Genomic DNA, 19,587 nt, shown 5'->3' with positions numbered 1-19,587 from the left:
ATGACAGTGCTGAGTCTATGACAGTGCTGAGTCTATGGCAGTGCTGAGTCTATGGTGACAGTGCTGAGTCTATGACAGTGCTGAGTCTATGACAGTGTTGAGTCTATGGCAGTGCTGAGTCTATGACAGTGCTGAGTCTATGACAGTGCTGAGTCTATGACAGTGCTGAGTCTATGACAGTGCTGAGTCTATGACAGTGCTCAGTCTATGACAGTGCTGAGTCTATGACAGTGCTGAGTCTATGGCAGTGCTGAGTCTATGACAGTGCTGAGTCTATGACAGTGCTGAGTCTATGACAGTGCTGAGTCTATGGTGACAGTGCTGAGTCTATGACAGTGCTGAGTCTATGACAGTGCTGAGTCTATGACAGTGCTGAGTCTATGGTGACAGTGCTGAGTCTATGACAGTGTTGAGTCTATGGCAGTGCTGAGTCTATGACAGTGCTGAGTCTATGACAGTGCTGAGTCTATGACAGTGACTCTATGACAGTGCTGAGTCTATGACAGTGCTGAGTCTATGACAGTGCTGAGTCTATGACAGTGCTGAGTCTATGGTGACAGTGCTGAGTCTATGACAGTGCTGAATCTATGACAGTGCTGAGTCTATGATAGTGCTGAGTCTATGACAGTGCTGAGTCTATGACAGTGCTGAGTCTATGGCAGTGCTGAGTCTATGGTGACAGTGCTGAGTCTATGACAGTGCTGAGTCTATGACAGTGCTGAGTCTGTGACAGTGCTGAGTCTATGACAGTGCTGAGTCTATGACAGTGCTGAGTCTATGACAGTGCTGAGTCTATGGTGACAGTGCTGAGTCTATGACAGTGTTGAGTCTATGACAGTGCTGAGTCTATGACAGTGCTGAGTCTATGACAGTGCTGAGTCTATGACAGTGCTGAGTCTATGGTGACAGTGCTGAGTCTATAACAGTGCTGAGTCTATGACAGTGCTGAGTCTATGACAGTGCTGAGTCTATGACAGTGCTGAGTCTATGACAGTGCTGAGTCTATGGTGACAGTGCTGAGTCTATGACAGTGCTGAGTCTATGACAGTGCTGAGTCTATGACAGTGCTGAGTCTATGCCAGTGCTGAGTCTATGACAGTGCTGAGTCTATGACAGTGCTGAGTCTATGACAGTGCTGAGTCTATGACAGTGCTGAGTCTATGGTGACAGTGCTGAGTCTATGACAGTGCTGAGTCTATGACAGTGCTGAGTCTATGGTGACAGTGCTGAGTCTATGAAAGTGCTGAGTCTATGACAGTGCTGAGTCTATGACAGTGCTGAGTCTATGACAGTGCTGAGTCTATGACAGTGCTGAGTCTATGACAGTGCTGAGTCTATGGCAGTGCTGAGTCTATGACAGTGCTGAGTCTATGACAGTGCTGAGTCTATGACAGTGCTGAGTCTATAGTGGCAGTGCTGAGTCTATGACAGTGCTGAGTCTATGACAGTGTTGAGTCTATGGCAGTGCTGAGTCTATGACAGTGTTGAGTCTATGGCAGTGCTGAGTCTATGACAGTGCTGAGTCTATGACAGTGCTGAGTCTATGACAGTGCTGAGTCTATGGTGACAGTGCTGAGTCTATGACAGTGCTGAGTCTATGACAGTGCTGAGTCTATGACAGTGCTGAGTCTATGACAGTGCTGAGTCTATGACAGTGCTGAGTCTATGACAGTGCTGAGTCTATGACAGTGCTGAGTCTATGGTGACAGTGCTGAGTCTATGACAGTGCTGAGTCTATGGCAGTGCTGAGTCTATGACAGTGCTGAGTCTATGACCGTGCTGAGTCTATGACAGTGCTGAGTCTATGACAGTGCTGAGTCTATGGCAGTGCTGAGTCTATGACAGTGCTGAGTCTATGACAGTGCTGAGTCTATGGTGACAGTGCTGAGTCTATGACAGTGCTGAGTCTATGACAGTGCTGAGTCTATGACAGTGCTGAGTCTATGGGTGACAGTGCTGAGTCTATGACAGTGCTGAGTCTATGACAGTGCTGAGTCTATGACAGTGCTGAGTCTATGACAGTGCTGAGTCTATGGTGACAGTGCTGAGTCTATGACAGTGTTGAGTCTATGGCAGTGCTGAGTCTATGACAGTGCTGAGTCTATGACAGTGCTGAGTCTATGACAGTGACTCTATGACAGTGCTGAGTCTATGACAGTGCTGAGTCTATGACAGTGCTGAGTCTATGACAGTGCTGAGTCTATGACAGTGCTGAGTCTATGGTGACAGTGCTGAGTCTATGACAGTGCTGAGTCTATGACAGTGCTGAGTCTATGACAGTGCTGAGTCTATGACAGTGCTGAGTCTATGACAGTGCTGAGTCTATGGCAGTGCTGAGTCTATGGTGACAGTGCTGAGTCTATGACAGTGCTGAGTCTATGACAGTGCTGAGTCTGTGACAGTGCTGAGTCTATGACAGTGCTGAGTCTATGACAGTGCTGAGTTTATGACAGTGCTGAGTCTATGACAGTGCTGAGTCTATGGTGACAGTGCCGAGTCTATGACAGTGTTGAGTCTATGACAGTGCTGAGTCTATGACAGTGCTGAGTCTATGACAGTGCTGAGTCTATGGTGACAGTGCTGAGTCTATGACAGTGCTGAGTCTATGACAGTGCTGAGTCTATGACAGTGCTGAGTCTATGGTGACAGTGCTGAGTCTATGACAGTGCTGAGTCTATGACAGTGCTGAGTCTATGACAGTGCTGAGTCTATGGTGACAGTGCTGAGTCTATGACAGTGCTGAGTCTATGACAGTGCTGAGTCTATGGTGACAGTGCTGAGTCTATGAAAGTGCTGAGTCTATGACAGTGCTGAGTCTATGACAGTGCTGAGTCTATGACAGTGCTGAGTCTATGACAGTGCTGAGTCTATGACAGTGCTGAGTCTATGGCAGTGCTGAGTCTATGACAGTGCTGAGTCTATGACAGTGCTGAGTCTATGACAGTGCTGAGTCTATAGTGGCAGTGCTGAGTCTATGACAGTGCTGAGTCTATGACAGTGTTGAGTCTATGGCAGTGCTGAGTCTATGACAGTGTTGAGTCTATGGCAGTGCTGAGTCTATGACAGTGCTGAGTCTATGACAGTGCTGAGTCTATGACAGTGCTGAGTCTATGGTGACAGTGCTGAGTCTATGACAGTGCTGAGTCTATGACAGTGCTGAGTCTATGACAGTGCTGAGTCTATGACAGTGCTGAGTCTATGACAGTGCTGAGTCTATGACAGTGCTGAGTCTATGACAGTGCTGAGTCTATGGTGACAGTGCTGAGTCTATGACAGTGCTGAGTCTATGGCAGTGCTGAGTCTATGACAGTGCTGAGTCTATGACCGTGCTGAGTCTATGACAGTGCTGAGTCTATGACAGTGCTGAGTCTATGGCAGTGCTGAGTCTATGACAGTGCTGAGTCTATGACAGTGCTGAGTCTATGGTGACAGTGCTGAGTCTATGACAGTGCTGAGTCTATGACAGTGCTGAGTCTATGACAGTGCTGAGTCTATGGGTGACAGTGCTGAGTCTATGACAGTGCTGAGTCTATGACAGTGCTGAGTCTATGACAGTGCTGAGTCTATGACAGTGCTGAGTCTATGGTGACAGTGCTGAGTCTATGACAGTGTTGAGTCTATGGCAGTGCTGAGTCTATGACAGTGCTGAGTCTATGACAGTGCTGAGTCTATGACAGTGACTCTATGACAGTGCTGAGTCTATGACAGTGCTGAGTCTATGACAGTGCTGAGTCTATGACAGTGCTGAGTCTATGACAGTGCTGAGTCTATGGTGACAGTGCTGAGTCTATGACAGTGCTGAGTCTATGACAGTGCTGAGTCTATGACAGTGCTGAGTCTATGACAGTGCTGAGTCTATGACAGTGCTGAGTCTATGGCAGTGCTGAGTCTATGGTGACAGTGCTGAGTCTATGACAGTGCTGAGTCTATGACAGTGCTGAGTCTGTGACAGTGCTGAGTCTATGACAGTGCTGAGTCTATGACAGTGCTGAGTTTATGACAGTGCTGAGTCTATGACAGTGCTGAGTCTATGGTGACAGTGCCGAGTCTATGACAGTGTTGAGTCTATGACAGTGCTGAGTCTATGACAGTGCTGAGTCTATGACAGTGCTGAGTCTATGGTGACAGTGCTGAGTCTATGACAGTGCTGAGTCTATGACAGTGCTGAGTCTATGACAGTGCTGAGTCTATGGTGACAGTGCTGAGTCTATGACAGTGCTGAGTCTATGACAGTGCTGAGTCTATGACAGTGCTGAGTCTATGACAGTGCTGAGTCTATGACAGTGCTGAGTCTATGACAGTGCTGAGTCTATGACAGTGCTGAGTCTATGGTGACAGTGCTGAGTCTATGAAAGTGCTGAGTCTATGACAGTGCTGAGTCTATGACAGTGCTGAGTCTATGACAGTGCTGAGTCTATGACAGTGCTGAGTCTATGACAGTGCTGAGTCTATGGCAGTGCTGAGTCTATGACAGTGCTGAGTCTATGACAGTGCTGAGTCTATAGTGGCAGTGCTGAGTCTATGACAGTGCTGAGTCTATGACAGTGTTGAGTCTATGGCAGTGCTGAGTCTATGACAGTGTTGAGTCTATGGCAGTGCTGAGTCTATGACAGTGCTGAGTCTATGACAGTGCCGAGTCTATGACAGTGCTGAGTCTATGGTGACAGTGCTGAGTCTATGACAGTGCTGAGTCTATGACAGTGCTGAGTCTATGACAGTGCTGAGTCTATGACAGTGCTGAGTCTATGACAGTGCTGAGTCTATGACAGTGCTGAGTCTATGGTGACAGTGCTGAGTCTATGACAGTGCTGAGTCTATGGCAGTGCTGAGTCTATGACAGTGCTGAGTCTATGACAGTGCTGAGTCTATGACAGTGCTGAGTCTATGACAGTGCTGAGTCTATGACAGTGCTGAGTCTATGACAGTGCTGAGTCTATGGTGACAGTGCTGAGTCTATGACAGTGCTGAGTCTATGACAGTGCTGAGTCTATGACAGTGCTGAGTCTATGGGTGACAGTGCTGAGTCTATGACAGTGCTGAGTCTATGACAGTGCTGAGTCTATGACAGTGCTGAGTCTATGACAGTGCTGAGTCTATGGTGACAGTGCTGAGTCTATGACAGTGCTGAGTCTATGACAGTGCTGAGTCTATGACAGTGCTGAGTCTATGACAGTGCTGAGTCTATGGTGACAGTGCTGAGTCTATGACAGTGCTGAGTCTATGACAGTGCTGAGTCTATGACAGTGCTGAGTCTATGACAGTGCTGAGTCTATGGTGACAGTGCTGAGTATATGACAGTGCTGAGTCTATGGTGACAGTGCTGAGTCTATGAAGTCCTCACCCCTAGCTGTGTCTCCGCTCCGAGCGTCTCCTCTGTGAGACATCTCACGACTCCAGGGGTGATGATGGAGACTCCTCCACCTCCTCCTCCTCCTCCTGCTCCTCCTCTTCACGCGACGACCCGACGCAGACGGACGAGGTGGAGCCTGGAGGGGGAGGGGCCGGGGGGAGGGGTGATGGAGGAGAGGGGGGGGAGGGGTGAAACTGGGGGTGACCATGCCGGAAATTCCACGTGAACGTCACCACCATCGCCACCATCATTCACCATCATCACTATCATTCACTATCATTCACCATCACCATCATCATCACTATCATCCACTATCATTCACCATCACCACCATCATCACTATCATTCACTACCATTCACCATCACCATCATCACCACCATCACCACCACCATCACCATCATCCACCATCATCCACTATCATTCACTACCATTCACCATCACCACCATCATCACCACCATCACCACCATTCACTACCATTCACCATCACCACCATCATCACCACCATCATTCACCATCATTCACTATCACTATCATTCACTACCATTCACCATCACCATCATCACCACCATCGCCACCATCATTCACCATCATCACTATCATCCACTATCATTCACCATCGCCACCATCACCACTATCATTCACTACCATTCACCATCACCATCATCAACACCATCGCCACCATCATTCACCATCATCACTATCATCCACTATCATTCACCATCGTCACCATCATCACCCCCATCATTCACTACCATTCACTACCATTCACCACCATCCACTATCATTCACATCATTCACTATCATTCACAACCATTCACCATCACCATCATCACCACCATCACCACCACCATCACCATCATCCACTATCATTCACCATCGCCACCATCACCACTATCATTCACTACCATTCACCATCACCATCATCACCACCATCACTACCATTCACCATCACCACCATCCACTATCATTCACTACCAATTCACCATCACCACCATTCACCATCACCATCATTACCACCATTCACTACCATTCACCATCACCACCATCCACTACCATTCACCATCACCACCATTAAAAACCATTCACTATCATTCACCATCACCACCATTCACTACCATCACCACCATCACCACCATCACCACCATTCACTATCATTCACCATCGCCACCATCACCACCACCACCACCATCCACTATCATTCACCATCATTCACTACCATTCACCATCACCACCATTCACTATCATTCACCATCACCACCATCACCACCATAACCACCACCATTCACTACCATCCACTACCATTCACCATCACCACCATTCACTACCATTCACTATCATTCACCATCACCATCATCCACTATAGTTCACCATCACCACCATCCACTACACTTCACCATTACCACCATCCACTACCATTCACTACCATTCACCATCACCACCATTCACCACCACCATTCACCATCACCACCATTCACTATCATTCACTATCAATCACCATCACCACCATCCACTATCATTCACCATCACCACCATTCACTATCATTCACCATCACCACCATCCACCACCATTCACCATCACCACCATTCACTACCATTCACCATCACCACCATTCACCATCATCCACTACCATTCACCACCACCATTCACCATCACCACCATTCACTATCAATCACCATCACCACCATCCACTATCATTCACCATCACCACCATTCACTATCATTCACCATCACCACCATCCACCACCATTCACCATCACCACCATCACTACCATTCACCATCACCACCATCCACTATCATTAACTACCAATTCACCATCACCACCATTCACCATCACCATCATTACCACCATTCACTACCATTCACCATCACCACCATCACCACCATCCACTACCATTCACCATCACCACCATTAAAAACCATTCACTATCATTCACCATCACCACCATCCACTACCATTCACCATCACCACCATAACCCCAATCCACTACCATTCACCATCACCACCATTAAAAACCATTCACTATCATTCACCATCACCACCATCCACTACCATTCACCATCACCACCATTCACTATCATTCACCATCGCCACCATCACCACTATCATTCACTACCATTCACCATCACCACCATCACCAACATCCACTATCATTCACCATCACCACCATCACCACCATAACCACCACCATTCACTACCATCCACTACCATTCACCATCACCACCATCCACTACCATTCACCATCACCACCATTCACTACCATTCACCATCACCACCATTCACCATCATCCACTACCATTCACCACCACCATTCACCATCACCACCATTCACTATCATTCACCATCACCACCATCCACCACCATTCACCATCACCACCATCACTACCATTCACCATCACCACCATCCACTATCATTCACTACCAATTCACCATCACCACCATTCACCATCACCATCATTACCACCATTCACTACCATTCACCATCACCACCATCACCACCATCCACTACCATTCACCATCACCATCATTAAAAACCATTCACTATCATTCACCATCACCACCATCCACTATCATTCACCATCACCACCATCACCACCATCCACTACCATTCACTATCACTACCACAAACACCATTCACTAACATTCACCATCACCATCATCCACTACCATTCACCATCACCACCATTCACCACCATTCACTACCATTCACCATCACCAACATTCACTACAATTCACCATCACCACCATTCACTACCATTCACCATCACCACCATTCACTATCATTCACCATCACCACCATTCACCACCATCTACTAACATTCACCATCACCACCATCCACTACCATTCACCATCACCATCATCCACTACCATTCACCATCACCACCATTCACTACCATTCATCATCACCACCATTCACTATCATTCACCATCACCACCATTTACCATCACCCCCATTCACTACCATTCACCATCACCACCATCCACTACCATTCACCATCACCACCATCCACTACCATTCACCATCACCACCATCCACTACCATTCACCACCACCACCATCACCACCACCACCACCACCCCCACCACCACCATCACCCTCACCACCACCCCCATCACCACCATCACCACCACCACCCCCACCACCACCATCACCACCACCATCACCACCACCACCATCACCACCATCACCACCACCACCCCCACCACCATCACCACCACCTCCACCACCACCACCATCACCACCACCATCACCACCACCACCCCTACCACCACCATCACCACCACCATCACCACCCACAAAACCACCATCACCACCACCATCAGCACCCCCACCACCATCACCACCCCCACCACCACCACCATCACCACCACCACCATCACCACCATCACCACCACCACCATCACCACCATCACCATCACCACCACCATCACCACCACCCCCACCACCACCATCACCACCACCACCCCCACCATCACCACCACCACCACCATCACCACCACCACCATCACCACCACCATCACCACCACCACCATCACCACCATCACCACCATCACCACACCCCCACCACCACCATCACCACCACCACCCCCACCATCACCACCACCACCACCATCACCACCACCACCATCACCACCATCACCACCACCACCATCACCACCATCACCACCCCCACCACCACCATCACCACCACCACCCCCACCATCACCACCACCACCACCATCACCACCACCACCACCACCATCACCACCACCATCACCACCACCACCATCACCACCATCACCACCACCACCACCCCCACCACCATCACCACCATCACCACCTCCACCATCACCACCATCACCACCACCACCCCCATCACCACCCCCACCACCACCATCACCACCACCACCACCATCACTAACCACCACCATCACCACCACCACCACCATCATCACCACCACCACCACCACCCCTACCACCACCACCACCATCACCACCACCACCATCACCACCACCACCACCACCACCCCCACCACCACCATCACCACCACCACCACCATCACCACCCCCACCACCACCATCACCACCACCACCATCACCACCATCACCACCACCACCATCACCACCATCATCACCACCACCACCACCATCACCACCCCCACCACCACCATCACCACCACCACCATCACCACCACCACCATCACCACCACCACCATCACCACCATCATCACCACCACCACCATCACCACCACCATCACCACCACCACCATCACCACCACCACCACCCCCATCACCACCCCCACCACCACCATCACCACCACCACCACCATCACCACCACCCCCACCACCACCACCATCACCACCATCAGCACCATCACCACCACCACCATCACCACCATCACCACCCCCACCACCACCACCACCATCACCACCCCCACCACCACCATCACCACCACCACCATCACCACCACCATCACCACCACCACCACCACCCCCACCACCACCACCCCCATCACCACCCCCACCACCACCACCACCATCACCACCACCACCATCACCACCACCATCACCACCACCATCACCACCATCATCACCACCATCACCACCCCCACCACCACCATCACCACCCCCACCACCACCATCACCACCTCCACCATCACCACCACCACCACCATCACCACCACCACCATCACCACCACCATCACCACCACCACCATCACCACCACCATCACCACCACCACCATCACCACCCCCACCACCACCACCATCACCACCACCATCACCACCATCACCACTACCACCATCACCACCACCACCACCATCACCACCATCACCACCACCACCACCCCCACCACCACCACCATCACCACCATCACCACCACCACCATCACCACCACCACCGCCACCATCACCACCACCACCCACCACCCCCACCACCACCACCATCACCACCACCACCCCCACCACCACCACCATCACCACCACCATCACCACTACCACCACCACCATCACCCCCACCATCACCACCACCACCCCCACCACCACCCTCACCACCATCACCACCACCACCACCACCATCACCACACCACCACCCCCATCACCATCACCACCACCACCACCCCCACCACCACCATCACCACCACCACCATCACCACCACCCCCACCACCACCCTCACCACCACCATCACCACCACCACCACCATCACCACCACCACCATCACCACCACCCCCACCACCACCCTCACCACCACCATCACCACCACCACCATCACCACCACCATCACCACCACCACCACCACTCCCACCACCACCATCACCACCACCACCATCACCACCACCCCCACCACCACCCTCACCACCACCACCATCACCACCACCACCATCACCACCACCACCCTCACCACCACCATCACCACCACCACCATCACCACCACCACCATCATCACCACCACCACCACGCTCACCACCATCACCACCACCACCACCATCACCACCACCACCATCACCACCATCATCACCACCACCATCACCACCACCACCATCACCCTCACCACCACCCCCATCACCACCACCACCATCACCACCACCACCACCATCACCACCACCACCACCATCATCACCACCACCACCACCCTCACCACCACCACCACCCTCACCACCACCATCACCACCACCATCACCACCACCACCACTACCACCATCACCACCACCCCCACCATCACCACCACCACCCTCACCACCACCACCATCACCACCACCACCACCACCATCACCACCACCACAATCACCACCACAATCACCACCACCACCATCACCACCACCCCACCATCACCACCACCACCCTCACCACCACCACCACCCTCACCACCACCATCACCACTACCATCACCACCACCATCACCATCACCACCACCACCATCACCACCACCACCACCATCACCACCACCACCATCACCACCACCACCACCCCACCACCACCACCATCACCACCACCATCACCACCACCACCATCACCACCATCACCACCACCACCACCACCCTCACCACCATCACCACCACCACCACCACCATCACCACCATCACCACCATCACCATCACCACCACCACCACCACCCTCACCACCACCACCCTCACCACCATCACCACCACCATCACCACCATCACCACCACCACCACCACCCTCACCACCATCACCACCACCACCATCACCACCATCACCACCACCACCACCACCCTCACCACCATCACCACCACCACCATCACCACCACCACCATCACCACCATCACCACCACCACCATCACCACCACCACCATCATCACCACCACCCCCACCACCATCACCACCACCACCATCACCACCACCATCACCACCACCACCACCACCACCCCCACCACCATCACCATCACCAACACCACCACCACCACCCTCACCACCACCACCACCATCACCACCACCACCACCATCACCACCACCACCCCCACCACCACCACCATCACCACCACCACCCCCACCACCACCACCATCACCACCACCACCACCATCACCACTACCACCACCACCATCACCCCCACCATCACCACCACCACCCCCACCACCACCCTCACCACCATCACCACCACCACCACCACCATCACCACCACCACCACCCCCATCACCATCACCACCACCACCACCACCACCACCCCCACCACCACCATCACCACCACCACCATCACCACCACCCCCACCACCACCCTCACCACCACCATCACCACCACCACCACCATCACCACCACCACCATCACCACCACCCCCACCACCACCCTCACCACCACCATCACCACCACCACCATCACCACCACCATCACCACCACCACCATCACCACCACCACCATCACCACCACCCCCACCACCACCCTCACCACCACCACCATCACCACCACCACCATCACCACCACCACCCTCACCACCACCATCACCACCACCACCATCACCACCACCACCATCATCACCACCACCACCACCCTCACCACCATCACCACCACCACCACCATCACCACCACCACCATCACCACCATCATCACCACCACCATCACCACCACCACCATCACCCTCACCACCACCCCCATCACCACCACCACCATCACCACCACCACCACCATCACCACCACCACCACCATCATCACCACCACCACCACCCTCACCACCACCACCACCCTCACCACCACCACCATCACCACCACCACCACTACCACCATCACCACCACCCCCACCATCACCACCACCACCCTCACCACCACCACCATCACCACCACCACCACCACCATCACCACCACCACAATCACCACCACCACCATCACCACCACCCCCACCATCACCACCACCACCCTCACCACCACCACCACCCTCACCACCACCATCACCACTACCATCACCACCACCATCACCATCACCACCACCACCATCACCACCACCACCACCACCATCACCACCACCACCATCACCACCACCACCACCACCCCCACCACCACCACCATCACCACCACCATCACCACCACCACCATCACCACCATCACCACCACCACCACCACCACCCTCACCACCATCACCACCACCACCACCATCACCACCACCACCATCACCACCATCACCATCACCACCATCACCACCACCACCACCACCCTCACCACCACCACCCTCACCACCATCACCACCACCATCACCACCACCACCACCACCCTCACCACCATCACCACCACCACCATCACCACCATCACCACCACCACCCTCACCACCATCACCACCACCACCATCACCACCACCACCATCACCACCATCACCACCACCACCATCACCACCACCACCATCATCACCCACCACCCCCACCACCATCACCACCACCACCATCACCACCACCATCACCACCACCACCACCACCCCCACCACCACCATCACCACCACCACCATCACCACCACCCCCACCACCACCCTCACCACCACCACCATCACCACCACCACCATCACCACCACCACCCTCACCACCACCATCACCACCACCACCATCACCACCACCATCATCACCACCACCACCACCCTCACCACCATCACCACCACCATCACCACCACCACCATCACCACCATCATCACCACCACCACCACCATCACCACCACCACCATCACCCTCACCACCACCCCCATCACCACCACCACCATCACCACCACCATCACCACCACCACCATCATCACCACCACCACCACCCTCACCACCACCACCACCCTCACCACCACCATCACCACCACCATCACCACCATCACCACCACCACCACTACCACCATCACCACCACCCCCACCATCACCACCACCACCCTCACCACCACCACCATCACCACCACCACCATCACCACCACCACAATCACCACCACCACCATCACCACCACCCCCACCATCACCACCACCACCCTCACCACCACCACCACCCTCACCACCACCACCACCATCACCACTACCATCACCACCACCATCACCACCACCACCATCACCACCACCACCACCACCCTCACCACCATCACCACCACCACCACCATCACCACCACCACCATCACCACCATCATCACCACCACCATCACCACCACCACCATCACCCTCACCACCACCCCCATCACCACCACCACCATCACCACCACCACCACCATCACCACCACCACCACCATCATCACCACCACCACCACCCTCACCACCACCACCACCCTCACCACCACCACCATCACCACCACCACCACTACCACCATCACCACCACCCCCACCATCACCACCACCACCCTCACCACCACCACCATCACCACCACCACCACCACCATCACCACCACCACAATCACCACCACCACCATCACCACCACCCCCACCATCACCACCACCACCCTCACCACCACCACCACCCTCACCACCACCATCACCACTACCATCACCACCACCATCACCATCACCACCACCACCACCACCACACCACCACCACCACCACCATCACCACCACCACCATCACCACCACCACCACCACCCCCACCACCACCACCATCACCACCACCATCACCACCACCACCATCACCACCATCACCACCACCACCACCACCACCCTCACCACCATCACCACCACCACCACCATCACCACCACCACCATCACCACCATCACCATCACCACCATCACCACCACCACCACCACCCTCACCACCACCACCCTCACCACCATCACCACCACCATCACCACCACCACCACCACCCTCACCACCATCACCACCACCACCATCACCACCATCACCACCACCACCACCACCCTCACCACCATCACCACCACCACCATCACCACCACCACCATCACCACCATCACCACCACCACCATCACCACCACCACCATCATCACCACCACCCCCACCACCATCACCACCACCACCATCACCACCACCATCACCACCACCACCACCACCCCCACCACCACCATCACCACCACCACCATCACCACCACCCCCACCACCACCCTCACCACCACCACCATCACCACCACCACCATCACCACCACCACCCTCACCACCACCATCACCACCACCACCATCACCACCACCATCATCACCACCACCACCACCCTCACCACCATCACCACCACCATCACCACCACCACCATCACCACCATCATCACCACCACCACCACCATCACCACCACCACCATCACCCTCACCACCACCCCCATCACCACCACCACCATCACCACCACCATCACCACCACCACCATCATCACCACCACCACCACCCTCACCACCACCACCACCCTCACCACCACCATCACCACCACCATCACCACCATCACCACCACCACCACTACCACCATCACCACCACCCCCACCATCACCACCACCACCCTCACCACCACCACCATCACCACCACCACCATCACCACCACCACAATCACCACCACCACCATCACCACCACCCCCACCATCACCACCACCACCCTCACCACCACCACCACCCTCACCACCACCACCACCATCACCACTACCATCACCACCACCATCACCACCACCACCATCACCACCACCATCACCACCACCACCATCACCACCACCACCACCATCACCACCACCATCACCACCACCACCATCACCACCACCACCACCACCACCCTCACCACCATCACCACCACCACCACCACCATCACCACCACCACCATCACCACCACCACCATCACCACCATCACCACCACCACCACCACCCTCACCACCATCACCACCACCATCACCACCACCATCACCACCATCACCACCACCACCACCACCCTCACCACCATCACCACCACCACCATCACCACCACCACCCTCACCACCATCACCACCACCACCATCACCACCACCACCATCACCACCATCACCACCACCACCATCACCACCACCACCATCATCACCACCACCCCCACCACCATCACCATCACCAACACCACCACCACCACCCTCACCACCACCACCATCACCACCACCACCATCACCACCACCACCACCATCACCACCACCAACACCATCACCACCACCATCACCACCACCACCATCACCACCACCACCATCACCACCACCACCACCATCACCACCACCACCCTCACCACCATCACCACCACCATCACCACCACCACCATCATCATCACCACCATCACCACCATCACCACCACCACCACCCCCACCACCACCACCATCACCACCACCATCACCACCACCCCCACCACCACCCCCACCACCACCACCATCACCACCACCACCATCACCACCACCACCACCCCTACCTCCACCCGAGTGGTGCGCTCCGCGGGGCCTCTCCACAGCAGCAGCTGGGATCGAGGACCCAGCAGCAGCAGCAGGAGGAGGAGGCCCCGGACTGTGGATGGCGCCGATTTACCAGAGAAACGATTACCTCGCCCTGTCGATTCCGCGTTAAAAAAAGCGCGCGAGACGATTCCACGACGGCGTCGATTCCGCCCGTTTAAAAAAAAATCATTAAATCGGTGGACGCGTCACGAAGATTGCGTGACGCGTTTGAGTCTATGGGTGGCAGTGTTGAGACTATGAGTGGCAGTGTTGAGACTATGAGTGGCAGTGTTGAGTCTATGGGCAGTGTTGGAGTCTATGGGTGACAGTGTTGAGACTATGAGTGGCAGTGTTGAGTCTATGGGTGGCAGTGTTGAGTCTATGGGTGGCAGTGTTGAGACTATGAGTGGCAGTGTTGAGTCTATGGGTGGCAGTGTTGAGTCTATGGTGCAGTGTTGAGTCTATGGGCAGTGTTGAGTCTATGGTGCAGTGTTGAGTCTATGGGTGGCAGTGTTGAGTCTATGGTTGACAGTGTTGAGTCTATGGGTGGCAGTGTTGAGTCTATGGGCAGTGTTGAGTCTATGGCTGACAGTGTGAGTCTATGGTGCAGTGTTGAGTCTATGGGTTGTGTTGAGTCTATGGGTGACAGTGTTGAGTGTATGGGTGGCAGTGTTGAGTCTATGGGTGGCAGTGCTGAGTCTATGGGCAGTGTTGAGTCTATGGGCAGTGTTGAGTCTATGGGCAGTGTTGAGTCTATGGGCAGTGTTGAGTCTATGGGTGATAGTGTTGAGTCTATGGGCAGTGTTGAGTCTATGGGCAGTGTTGAGTCTATGGGTGACAGTGTTGAGTCTATGGGTGACAGTTTTGAGACTATGGGCAGTGTGGAGTCTATGGGTGGCAGTGTTGAGTCTATGGTTGACAGTGTTGAGTCTATGGTGCAGTGTTGAGTCTATGGGTGACAGTGTTGAGTCTATGGGGCAGTGTTGAGTCTATGGGCAGTGTTGAGTCTATGGGCAGTGTTGAGTCTATGGGTGGCAGTGTTAAGTCTATGGGTGGCAGTGTTGAGTCTATGGGTGGCAGTGTTGAGTCTATGGGTGACAGTGTTGAGTCTATGGGTGGCAGTGTTGAGTCTATGGGGCAGTGTTGAGTCTATGGGTGACAGTGTTGAGTCTATGGGGCAGTGTTGAGTCTATGGGTGACAGTGTTGAGTCTATGGACAGTGCTGAGTCTATGGGTGACAGTGTTGAGTCTATGGGTGGCAGTGTTGAGTCTATGGGTGACAGTGTTGAGTCTATCGGTGGCAGTGTTGAGTCTATGGGTGGCAGTGTTAAGTCTATGGGCAGTGTTGAGTGTATGGGGCAGTGTTGAGTGTATGGGGCAGTGCTGAGTCTATGGGTGACAGTGTTGAGTCTGTGGGTGGCAGTGTTGAGTCTATGGGTGGCAGTGTTGAGCCTATGGACAGTGTTGAGTCTATGGGTGACAGTGTTGAGTCTGTGGGTGGCAGTGTTGAGTCTATGGGTGAAAATGTTGAGTGTAGGGTGACAGTGTTGAGTGTACGGGGCAGTGTTGAGTCTATGGGTGGCAGTGTTGAGTCTATGGGTGGCAGTGTTGAGTCTATGGGTGACAGTGTTGAGTCTATGGGTGGCAGTGTTGAGTCTATGGGTGACAGTGTTGAGTCTATGGGCAGTGTTGAGTCTATGGGTGACAGTGTTGAGTCTATGGGGCAGTGTTGAGTCTATGGGTGACAGTGTTGAGTCTATGGGGCAGTGTTGAGTCTATGGGTGACAGTGTTGAGTCTATGGGTGGCAGTGTTGAGTCTATGGTTGACAGTGTTGAGTCTATGGTGCAGTGTTGAGTCTATGGGTGACAGTGTTGAGTCTATGGGTGGCAGTGTTGAGTCTATGGGTGACAGTGTTGAGTCTATGGGTGACAGTGTTGAGTCTATGGGCAGTGTTGAGTCTATGGGTGGCAGTGTTGAGTCTATGGTTGACAGTGTTGAGTCTATGGTGCAGTGTTGAGTCTATGGGTGACAGTGTTGAGTCTATGGGGCAGTGTTGAGTCTATGGGCAGTGTTGAGTCTATGGGCAGTGTTGAGTCTATGGGTGGCAGTGTTAAGTCTATGGGTGGCAGTGTTGAGTCTATGGGTGGCAGTGTTGAAGTGTTGAGTCTATGGGTGGCAGTGTTGAGTCTATGGGCAGTGTTGAGTCGATGGGTGACACTGTTGAGTCTATGGGGCAGTGTTAAGTCTATGGGTGACAGTGTTGAGTCTATGGGGCAGTGTTGAGTCTATGGGTGACAGTGTTGAGTGTATGGACAGTGGTGAGTCTATGGGTGACAGTGTTGAGTCTATGGGTGGCAGTGTTGAATCTATGGTGCAGTGTTGAGTCTATGTGTGGCAGTGTTGAGTCCATGGGTGGCAGTGTTGAGTCTATGGGCAGTGTTGAGTCTATGGGCAGTGTTGAGTCTATGGGCAGTGTTGAGTCTATGGGTGACAGTGTTGAGTCTATGGGTGACAGTGTTGAGTCTATGGTGCAGTGTTGAGTCTATGGGTGACAGTGTTGAGTCTATGGGTGACAGTGTTGAGTCTATGGGTGACAGTGTTGAGTCTATGGGTGGCAGTGTTGAGTCTATGGTGCAGTGTTGAGTCTATGGGGCAGTGTTGAGTCTATGGGGCAGTGTTGAGTGTATGGGGCAGTGCTGAGTCTATGGTGACAGTGTTGAGTCTATGGGTGGCAGTGTTGAGTCTATGGGCAGTGCTGAGTCTATGGGTGACAGTGTTGAGTCTGTGGGTGGCAGTGTTGAGTCTATGGGTGGCAGTGTTGAGTCTATGGACAGTGTTGAGTCTATGGGTGACAGTGTTGAGTCTGTGGGTGGCAGTGTTGAGTCTATGGGTGACAATGTTGAGTGTATGGGTGACAGTGTTGAGTGTATGGGGCAGTGTTGAGTCTATGGGTGGCAGTGTTGAGTCTATGGGTGGCAGTGTTGAGAGTATGGGTGACAGTGTTGAGTCTATGGGTGGCAGTGTTGAGTCTATGGGTGGCAGTGTTGAGTCTATGGGCAGTGTTGAGTCTGTGGGTGACAGTGTTGAGTCTATGGGGCAATGTTGAGTCTATGGGTGGCAGTGTTGAGTCTATGGGCAGTGCTGAGTCTATGGGTGACAGTGTTGAGTCTGTGGGTGGCAGTGTTGAGTCTATGGGTGGCAGTGTTGAGTCTATGGACAGTGTTGAGTCTATGGGTGACAGTGTTGAGTCTGTGGGTGGCAGTGTTGAGTCTATGGGTGACAATGTTGAGTGTATGGGTGACAGTGTTGAGTGTATGGGGCAGTGTTGAGTCTATGGGTGGCAGTGTTGAGTCTATGGGTGGCAGTGTTGAGAGTATGGGTGACAGTGTTGAGTCTATGGGTGGTAGTGTTGAGTCTATGGGTGGCAGTGTT

General features: G+C 53.6%; 1 protein-coding gene across 1 annotated transcript in view; it reads right to left on the bottom strand.

Moving 5' to 3' along the window:
• LOC116938095 (uncharacterized) overlaps window positions 1-16,365 on the bottom strand; it is a 41,057-nt gene extending 24,692 nt beyond the window's left edge. The window contains exons 1-2 of the mRNA XM_076057095.1: window positions 16,133-16,365; window positions 5,342-5,486 (exon numbers count right to left, since the gene is read on the bottom strand). Coding sequence (XP_075913210.1) covers window positions 5,342-5,384 — 43 coding nt within the window. The 5' untranslated portion in view covers window positions 5,385-5,486; window positions 16,133-16,365. The remainder of the gene's footprint in view (window positions 1-5,341; window positions 5,487-16,132) is intronic.
• Window positions 16,366-19,587: the final 3,222 nt, after the last annotated feature.

This window comes from Petromyzon marinus, chromosome 79 (genome assembly GCF_048934315.1).
Source record: "Petromyzon marinus isolate PM22_M1 ecotype Great Lakes invasive population chromosome 79, UKy_Petmar_22M1.pri1.0, whole genome shotgun sequence".
NCBI classification, from domain to species: domain Eukaryota; kingdom Metazoa; phylum Chordata; class Hyperoartia; order Petromyzontiformes; family Petromyzontidae; genus Petromyzon; species Petromyzon marinus.
The sequence above is the reverse complement of the archived record's forward strand: the minus strand, read 5'-3'. Positions and strand labels throughout refer to the sequence as shown.